The 10,811-nt window shown below is 43.4% G+C and overlaps 1 protein-coding gene across 1 annotated transcript; it reads left to right on the top strand.

Annotated features, from left to right (window-relative positions):
* The first annotated feature begins 4,551 nt into the window (after positions 1 to 4,551).
* On the top strand, positions 4,552 to 6,279 carry LOC4338075 (protein GRAVITROPIC IN THE LIGHT 1-like). The gene has a single exon (XM_015782908.3). The coding sequence runs from the start codon at positions 4,624 to 4,626 to the stop codon at positions 6,079 to 6,081; it is 1,458 nt and encodes a 485-aa protein (XP_015638394.1). The 5' UTR covers positions 4,552 to 4,623; the 3' UTR covers positions 6,082 to 6,279.
* Positions 6,280 to 10,811: the final 4,532 nt, after the last annotated feature.

The raw sequence follows: 10,811 nt of genomic DNA, 5'->3' as shown, positions 1-10,811 counted from the left end.
TTATGTCACATTAAGTATTAGGTTAAGTTTTTTTAAGGGTAGAGACAGTACATGAACCGAGAGTGATTGATGTCAGACTACTTTGCGAGTTTAGAAGCAGAAACATACACTATGGGAGCTAATTTACAAACTGAAAGGGCTCCCCGGGAATGGGGCAAGCCTATTGTACTTAATCTCCTACAGGGGCCTGAGAGTGGTAGACCTAACACACAGGTTTAATAAATTAATTTGCAAAGCTAACAATTGCAATCGACAATGTTCCCTTTGGCAGATGCTGTTCATGTACAAAAGCCAAAGAGTCTCTATCGTCTATTCTTCTCTCCTTATGGACCTTACCATGCCATATCATTCTCATATTTTGGTCCTGGAATTGATGATTGGTCGGCAAGCAGCTAGAGTGTAGTATTATTTTTGTTCGATTTATCCTTTTGTATTTGACTATATATGAGAGTCTCAGCGAGATGAAAAGGAAAAGCTAACCAACATTCGAGCCATTATTATTTCATAACTTTTGCCAAACTTGCTAGGTTAAGGCAATTAAAATTATGTCTAAGCTTTAGCTAACAACAAAGAGATGATTCTCAGAATCGTTAATTGGCGCAGCTGCTCACACAGTTGCTCCTTCGGCTTTGTGGTGCTAGCTGGCTTAGGCCTACATAGACTCATGGTAAGACTTTTTCCTATTAATTGATTTTAGAATATATTAGTTACTTTAGACTATTATAGTAAAAAAATATCATATAGTAATATTTGGTTTTTCAACATTTCTAGTGAAGTTTTAAATTGCAAACAATTGTTTTTTTCATGTTAAACTTGCACCTGTTACACATAGGGTCCTTGCGTCATCCATGTGGGGTGACATGGGCAGCAATCGCGTGGCACCTCAACGCTCCCACATCTCCGGCCACATCCTCACCGTCGCCTGAGCAGGCTAACATGAATCTATATCCGGCGGCGGGGCGTTCTTCCTCTTTTATGGCGGCGAGGTGTTCCTTCCCTCCTTGCTTGTGGTCCATGGATGCTGACAAAGGTGTGGCAAGGCGTTGGGAGGGACGGACAGATCTAATGTATCATCGACTGGATTCGGTGTCCTTGGGAGGGGGGGGGGGTATGACGAGGCAATGTACATCATGAGCCAACGTCTCCTAGCCAGACCCAACGCGTCCTCGACTAGATCCGGTCTCCCGGGCTCGGACCTATGAGGCCGACGATAGTTCATGACGTGAGGCAGTGGTCTAAGGCGCCAAGGGAAGCGTTGGCCGTTGGTTCATAGGGATTATTTAAACTGGCTGTCATAGTAAATAAAAAAAATTCTTTAGATAGACTTTATTGGTGATTTGTTTGTAATATTAATAAAATGTTCAAAATGAAACAAATTTGTCCAAGCCCAAATGGTAGTAAGTAGCTCTCGTGGGACTCAGAGAAAAGGTGACGTATCATGTATCTTCCACTTGAAAGCAAAACCTAGCGATGTCTCCCACCTACAATGGCTAAATATTCTCCTTGTTCTCCTAGCTAGTACAGTACCTGGTATAGGAAGAACAACGTCTAGTGCAACGCCGTTTTCGAATTTTGTCCCTCTAGCTAGCTTTAAAGGTTATAACCTCCATATCACGATCGATGATCTACAGTTCACATGATTTTTCTAGAATTTAGTCCTGTATAAAACATGAACTTGCTCTAAGATTATTATTGTATTACGTGTTACTCTTTCGGTTTTTGCTATTTGTCCTCTATGAAGCCAATACCGTCTCTAATATATACATTCTATAATATACATGTTTTCATGTTTGCCTCTTATAAATATATATTTATAGTTCTTTAAAAATATTTATATAAGTTATAAAAATTATAACTAAATGAAGTGTTTTTAAGATAAACATATTATCATCATCTCTTTACTTTTCCATTTTTAATATTTTTGTATAATTAATATTTTCATATTTGACCGAACATATCTAAAATAATACTCCCTCCATTTCAGAATAAGTTCATTTTTGGTCTCTCCGATTTATCCTAGAATAGTTCATTTTTTTAGCAATCATTGCATCAGAATTTACGAAAGTATGGTATATCTGTATTGGGAGTAAATAAATAGATAAATAGTTATATTGGAATTTGATAAAGAGAGGGTATTGTAGTATTTTTGTTTTTGTAAATGAATTTATTTTAGGATAGAGTGAGCATCTACTATAAGTAAGTAACGATGGTGTAATAATATAGTCGTGAGCGTATGACTATATCCTACCATGTTTTAAATTTGGTTGCACATAAATATTACACACACGTATATGTGTTTTCAAGAAAATTTTAGTAACATATTAGGAAATTGGGAAATTACTGCTAGTATCATGTGCTAATGTCTCTTCAAGCATGTCTTAATTAATAAATCGTATTCATGAGGATGTGGGTGTGCTCTGTTAGGTAGAGGTGTATGCTAGTGTTCTTTGTAATGGAAAATTAGGTCAAAGATAACATTTACTCCCTCTGTCTCATCATATAAAGGATTTTAAGTTTTTGTTTGAATTGTTTGACCACTCATCTTATTCAAAAAATTTGTGCAAATATAAAAAACGAAAAGTTATGCTTAAAGTACTTTGGATAATAAAGTAAGTCAAAAAAATAAATAATAATTCCAAAATTTTTTTATAAGATGAGTGGTCAAACAGTATAAGCAAAAACTTAAAATCTCTTATATTATGGGACTGAGGGAGTACCTCTTACTACTAAGATAGTACTGTACTCCCTCCATTCTAAATTGATGTACATATAGTTTTTTTTTGAGGTTATTACTAAATGATCATTATATTTGTATTCATTCATCAAGTCTATTCGTTATCTGTGTATTGGAGTAAATGGGCATTGATGCATGCATCCATGCACACAAGTATATATAACCCACACGTAATATCTTGATTTGCTATTAGCTAGGAAATAGTGGGGATAGTGCATACATTGAATTTGTTGCTAGAGTAAATATAGTATGAGAGAGTTATTAGGTTTTTTGGTCTCGATGTACAAATATATAAATCAATTTAGAATAGAGGGAGTATATTGCTTTGCGAGAGACACTACCTGGTAAATGATGACATTGGACTGGCGAGGATAATTACGGTGAGGAAGACAGGGGCGGCCCCTGTTTGTTTTGTTGCCCTAACGGCTATGACAGGTGGGCCCATCACATCGAGTTCAAATCATTTTCAATGAATGTGTCCGGGTCCATTACCTTTGGCTGCTTTTTATGATTTAGCCGTTTCCCGTTTACATGTTGGACGTTGCCACGGTAGTAGTACTGCCTGTACTGCTTACTGCTCACTTGACTTTCTGCAGGGAAAATGTCTTTTAACAGCGAGATAGAACAGAAACAGTGATGTGGTCCATGTGGATGTGGGTAGCACTTGATAAACTTTGGTTATGTTGATTAATCCTTTTTAAGATAATAAAATTTATTTCGGTTTTTTACTTTAAAGGACAAATATAATCAGTTATTACCAAGATTGCAGATCAAATGGCTGCGAATTACAAAATCACAGCTTAATTAGAATAAGAAACTACACATACTACCAACCTAAAGATAGAGATAACATAAACCTCCATCAATAATTAACGATTTGGTTAATGTTTGATTTTAGCTCTTATGGTTTTCCTTTGAGAAACCCCCTCTTAAGTATATTTGGGCATATATGAGTAATTTCGTAGGATTTTTATGATAATTGAACTAAATCTTGTGAAAGTTCCATAAAATTTTCAATTATAAAAAGAGTCTCTCATCCTTCTTTGAAATGGAGGAATTTCAAAGAATTTTCAAGAACTTGAGCCACTTCCTATAAAGAGTTCCGTTAAATTTCTGCATTTCAAATGAGCCCCTAATGTGAATATCTATTCATTCAACATATAGATTCACACTTTTAACAATTCCCATATTACTTGTACCTTTCCCATGCAATTTTACCCCAAAAGTTACAACTAATTAAAAAACTCGCCCAGGAGATCTAGTCAGGAGATATGCAGCCAGATTATTCTACTTGTTCCCACAAGTGGGTAATATACCCCCAAACATTTCCTACTTGACATTTAAAAACTTCAAAACTATCACCTGTAAAAATGCCAAAAGAAAAAAAAATATTTTGCCCATACATCACAGCAGGAATCCGGATCCAATGTTCTGTAAAAAGAAAATAAACCCTAAAGCCCCCCAAAAAAATCACAAAAGGGAATTTTATTTTTTTTTTGCCGGTGTGCTTCCTACCTAATTATCAAAACATCAGAAATTAAAAAAGAGAGCAAACATCCCCTCCTAAACAAAATCTTTCAAATTTTTTTAAAAAAACAAAAAACGCTTCCCCATCTGTACCTCATGCCATTTTAATAATCAGATAGTACAGTACATGACAGCATATTTAATTATTATATTTAATTTAATGAACCTGTTTTACAGTACTAGCACCGCCTCTAATTATTCTCTTCCCTTTAATTAACTAATTAATTAATAATGTGTTCCATCCTAGCTAGCCCTCCCATTTCTTCCTCTCCATTTCAAGAAACCAAAGCGAGCAGCAAGAAGCTGAGCCAGTGGAAGCTTGCTCTGAGTGAGCTCAGTGAGAGTGAGAGCTTGAGCTACCAATGGAGACGCTAATGGCGGCCGAGCTGCCGCAGCAGAAGGCCGGCGGCGGCCTGGCGCGGCGGCTGGTGAGGCTGCTCCGCCGGAAGCGCTCCACGTCGGGCTCTGTCGCCGGCGGCGGCGAGTACGACGAGTCGTCCATGGACAGCTCCATCAACTCGCTGAGCAAGCTCAAGCTGTCCGCGGCGAAGCTCGACGTGCTGTTCAGGAGCGCGGCGCAGCCGGCCGCGTCCCCGGCGGTGGACGCCGCCGCGGCGCACGCGCTCGTGGCGAGCCTCTTCGCCGGCGTGTCGGCGGTGAAGGCGGCGTACGCGCAGCTGCAGCAGGCGCAGCACCCGTACGACTCCGAGGCGATCCAGTCGGCGGACGCCGCGATGGTCGCCGAGCTCACCAAACTCTCCGACCACAAGCGGAGGTTCGCCAGGGACCCCGCCGCCGCGGCCAAGAGCGCGGCGGCCGGGCCCGCGGCGCTCGCCGCGCACGCCGACGAGCAGCGCCACCTCCTCCGGACCTACGAGATCACGGCGGGGAAGCTCGGGCGGGAGCTGCGCGCGCGGGACGCCGAGGCGGAGCGCGCCCGCGCCGCGCTCGCCGACGATCTCCGCGCCGCGCGCGCGCTGGAGGAGCGCGCCCACCCGGGACGCACCCTCGCCGCGCTCGACGGCCTCCACCTCTCCGGCCTCAACGCCACCCACTTCCTCACCGCGCTGCGCCACGCCGCCAGGTCGGTCCGCTCCTTCGCCAAGTCGATGCTCGGCGAGATGCGGCGGGCGGGGTGGGATCCCGTCGCCGCCGCGGCCGCCGCGCACCCGGGCGTCCCGCTGCGCCACCCGGGCGACGCCAAGTTCGCGCTCGAGTCGTTCGTCGCGCTCAAGATGTTCGACGGCTTCCACCGGAGGGACTTCGGCCTGAGCGCCCTCCACGACCGGAGCTCCTACGACCGGCGGCGGCTCTTCGACGAGTTCGCGGAGCTCAAGGCGGCGCCGGCGGCGGAGTTCCTCGACGCGCGGAGCTCGCGGTGGGGCGCGCTCGGCGAGTTCCTGCGGGACAGGTACCTGTCCGTGGTGCACGAGCGGATGGAGGCGGCCTTCTTCGGGAGCACGGCGCAGCGCGGCGCCGCGGCGAGCGCCGGGGCGGCGCTCCCGGGCACGCCGTGGTTCGCCGAGTTCGCCGAGATGGCGCGCCGCGTCTGGCTGCTGCACTGCCTCTTCCTCGCGTTCGACGACGGCGGCGCGAGCACCATCTTCCAGGTGGCCGCCGGGGCGCGGTTCTCGGAGGTGTACATGGAGAGCGTCGGCGACGGCGACGGCGACGGCGACGATGGCGGCGCCGGTACAGCGGTGGCGGCGGCGGCGGCCGGTGACCGCGTCGTGGGGTTCACCGTGGTGCCGGGGTTCAAAGTTGGGCGGACGGTGATGCAATGCCGCGTATACCTCTCACGGCCGGCGCGACAGCCATGACGGCGGTGGAGCTCGCCGGCGGCGGCCGGAGGCGGTGGCTGGCTGGGGACGTAGTCCATGCCGGTATATCTGTCACGTATATGTACGATGTATCTATCTATGTATTTAGTGTCCAGCAAGCAATTATGTACTGATGTAGTAGTAAGCAATACTTATCAGAATAATAATAATAATTATAATAATAATATAAATTCTCAATTTTGGCCATGATCTAGTGATTTATCAATGTCTCTATCTTTAAACATGCGTCTTTCATAAAAAATAAAATCAGTGGCGAATCCGACAGCTTCTCGGGTTCGTCATCGAATCCATTAAACTTTCGCGTACTTCTCTACTATTATAAAAAATTAAAGATGTTTTTGCCGATATTTTGATGCGTCATTTATGTATGAGTCGATTTTATGTTTGTTTTCTTTTGAAAATACATATCCGTAATTGAGTCAGTTTCTAAGTTCGTTCGCTTTTAGAAATATATAAGGAGTCGTATAAGAAATCTCTTAAAAAACTCGCATACTAACTTAAGACATTGGATTCCTAATTTCAGCTCATGATTTTCTAAAAACAGAATACATATATCTAAGCGAATCCCAACAGTATATTTCACCTCAACTAAATCGTATAACAATAATAAGATTAAAATAATGTTCACCCGTTGCAACGCACGGGAATTTTTCTAGTAATTATAAAAATTGAAATAGAGATTCTATTGCAAATACTAACAATAGTTAAGTTTATTTGGGCTTTGAAATATTTCTAAGGGAGTGTTCAGATCGATGATATTTCAAACCATATATATTTTTGGTAAAGTTGTTAAAGATATGCATATATTTTATTTATTCTTTTACCAAAATTTAGTAAATACATAAGTAATTTGGCAACTACACAATAGTGGTTATCATACCAAAACTTGACAATATCATCAACTTACCAAAATTTTTGCTATTGTCAAAACTTGGTACTACCTCGTTACCAAAATAAGCACAGCCATGAGTTTTCGTGCGCAAGTTTAATCGTCCGCCTTATTTGAATTTTTTTATGATTAGTATTTTTATTGTTATTAGATTATAAACCATGAATATTACTTTATGCGTGACTTATTTATTTTAGTTTTTTTTAAAAAAATTAAATAGGACGAACGATTAAAGTTGAACACGAAAACTCATGGCTGCATTTATTTTGGGACAAAGGGAATAAAGTTTTTTAGCTACGATCTAAACAGCTCATAGATCTCCCACCGTGTATGCAATGATTTCTAGATTGCATGGCAAATTTGCAATGGTCCATCCCAATATCACTATTTTTGCCCTCAAGTTCATGAGGGTGATCTAGATCAGAAACATGTAGGACTACATTCCACTTGAAGAACATACATACCCTGTGCACAAAAGCTGAACACATGCATTGGAGCAAATCAGCAGCAAAAACACATGCAAATGTGTGCACATGAACCCCATACAAGGTAGGGCATGCAGCGAATGAAAAGAATTGAGAGAATGCATCTGGGAGCAAAAAGGCTGGCTGGGTGGACAAACAAATCTGCATACAACACACAGATTTGTGTAGTAGGTTGGTAGCCCAGCCACTCGTGTTAACAGCTAAGTATCTATCAGGCTACCACTTTGCATATGCATGATCGGCGCCGCGCGATCTGGTCCGTCGGATCGTGAGATGGACGGCCAGGATTTGATCGGTGGAGTGAGGAAGCGGTCCAGTAGCAGCCCACATGCGCTACAGTGCGGCAAAAGAGGGCAGATCCGTAGTACAGTATCATCCCCAAACAGTGGCTACTTCAACATTAATAAGGCGCGTGCGACCTGCAAATCTCTGTGCACGTCAACCGTGCCTTGCTACAGGGAAAATGTTATCCTCTCGAGTATTTCGTTTTGTTTGGTAATAATCATTAGGCAGTTGTTTTTATTGCTATTGATAATGTGCAGAGGAAGAGGAGGGAGGGAAGGGGAGAAAATGGATATCTGGCCACCTTCAAAAAATGGTTTCGCTGAAATGACATTCAAAAAATACGATTGTATAGAATGCCAATCTCAAACACACGCTATCTGGCCACATTGCCATTTTTACCATTTTGGAATGATTTTCGCTTGGCCACGTAGTGATGAGACAAAAATGCCCTTGCTCACCGGGGAGAACTCCTCGAAGTCAGTCACTGGCAGTGATGGCGACGGCGCGGGCAGGGGGACCAGTTCCATCGCCGTTACGGACGGGGGAGGCAACGTCCCATGCGCCGTCGTCATCGCCATCGGGGCGGGCCGCTGCAAACGGGAGAGGCAGCGTCCCACGCACCGAGAGGTGCACCCTGCAGCGGGCGTGGGCTCTAGACCAAAACACGGGCGCGTCTATCAGCGGCGGCGTGTGGGACTCTGGCGGATTCAAACGAAGTTGAGCAGGTCGAAGCGTTGTGGCGGGAGGCGGCGGTGGTAGGATGGCAACAGCGTTGAAGCTGCGGCTTCTGACGGAGCTCTGCAACAAGAGGTGCTCTGACATGGTGGATTCCCGGAGACAGCGAGGAGGTCGACGGATTGCAGCCATCGCCGTCATCGTCGTCCTCGGCGTCGCACACGATGTGTAGAAAGGGAAGCGAGAGAGGACGACGGTGGGGGAAGGGCGAGGATCCCCTTTCACTGGGCAAGCAAGGATATTTTAGCTCATCACCCTCGTTGGGCGTGTCGATGTCGTAGAGGCAGGAGCCGATGACCCGCGGGCTGGCGATGCGCGTGTGCACCTCACGCGTGCTGGCTGGCTGACGACCATTTGCCCGCGATGACATCATGCGCGGGCGCGAGCTTGAGCTTGACGACGAGGCTGCAGATGGCTTGCACAACTGGATGAAGCTGTGGCCGCTATAGTGCCGCCGGATGAGGCCTTGCTAGAACGTCGGCGGTCAGGGGTGAGGACTCCTCGGCGAGCGCAGGACTTGCACGGGTGGTGCGGGACGAGGCAGGCATAAAACACCGACATGTCACGGCGGTCGACGATGACGATCTCCCCGGGCTCCATATCACGCTCATCAGACGGAATGGCAGTTGTGTTGATAAGGGGCAATTCCGTCTCATCACCTGGTGGAGGAGCGAAAATCCTTTCGGAATTGGATAAAATAGAGAAAATGGCAAAGTGGCGGTAGGCATGCGCTTTATGTTAGTATTTTATCGAATCGCTTTTTTGGAATGGCATTCTAGCGAAACCCACGTTTTGAATGTGACCAAATGTCCATTTTCTTGAGGAAAGGGTGATTTATACTAGTACTTATTCCCTCCATCTTAATTTAAGTACAGTTGTGGATTTTCATATTTAACGTTTAATCGTCCGTCTTATTTAAATTTTTTTATGATTAGTATTTTTATTCTTATTAGATGATAAAACATGCTTTATTTGTGACTTATTTTTTAAATTATTTTAATAAAATTTTCAAATAAGACGGACGGTTAAACGTTGGACACGGAAACCCATAACTACATTTAAAATGGGACAGAGGTAGGATTATCTTAAAAACATTTAGGATCGATGCATTACACTTAAGTCGTTTTGATTTTTTTTTCTAGTCAAACTTCTATAAATTTGACCAAAAATTTAGAAAAAGATAACAACTTTTGACCAAAAATGAACATATTATCAAAATATATGAAATGCTAGTTTGAATAAAACTAGTTTCGTGTTACAGATGTTACTAAATTTTTCTGTAAACTTGATCAACTAAAAAGTTAAAACGGTTTATAATATGAAATGGATGGTGTAATATGTGAAGAATAGAAACTAATCGATCACATTTAATCCTAACTATACACTCTAACACTCAGTCCCATCTATTCACATGTTAACAATATAGCAACATTTAGTACCTCGGGGTGTGTTGGTTTGAAGCACAGTAGGAGAAAACTGTTTTGTTTTCCGCAATGTACGATTTCCGAACCACTAAACGATATAATTTTTAAAACAAAATTATAAAAAATACTTTAAAAATCATATTAGTATATTTTTTAAGTTTAAAATAATTAAGACTTAATTAATTATAAGCTAATGGTTCGTCTCGTTTCATGTGTTTCCTCAGTCTTCTCTTTCTCTTTTTCTCAAAAACAGTCTTACTGCTGATGTAGAAAAATAATGTCTGTGAGGAAGAACGCATCCATCTTAGCTAAGCTTTCATACGGAGTACATTTGGCCTATGAAGTTCTTAGTACTCAGAAAACGTGATTTACCAGTAACATTTCATCCCCTCATTACCGAGTATTTCTCTTTGCTCCTTTCCCATGTGCTGTGTCGTTCTTCTCCCTCTTCCCAAAATCCCAATGGCTTATCCATAGAGCTTGCATTGAGATGAATGGCCAGTTTCAGGGAAAGCCGTGGGTGGACATAGACACAGGGTGTGGAAAGTTGCTGGCAGTGTCCTAGGTTACAACATTATAGGACGGAGGGAGTAGCTACTACCCCAGCGTGCGTGACGTTCAAGGGGGCCATTCAGGCATGCAACTATAGTATAAGGGGATTGGACATAGTGATGAAAAGTGAGAGGAGCCCTTTACACTATGGGATGGAATATATAGGACCTACGTTTTCAGAAAATAAAGTTAGTAGATGAAACTAAAGTGGATTAACCCTCTTTAAGTAAAAAAATAGTTTATTGTTCTCTATTATTCTTGATTTGCTACCAGCATCATCGACACCAAAACTTTTATAGGTAGAGATAGAGATACCCAGCTCTAAACAACACTTAAGTT

This window comes from Oryza sativa, chromosome 5 (genome assembly GCF_034140825.1).
Source record: "Oryza sativa Japonica Group chromosome 5, ASM3414082v1".
Lineage (NCBI taxonomy): Eukaryota > Viridiplantae > Streptophyta > Magnoliopsida > Poales > Poaceae > Oryza > Oryza sativa.
This window is presented reverse-complemented; position numbering and strand designations above follow the sequence as displayed.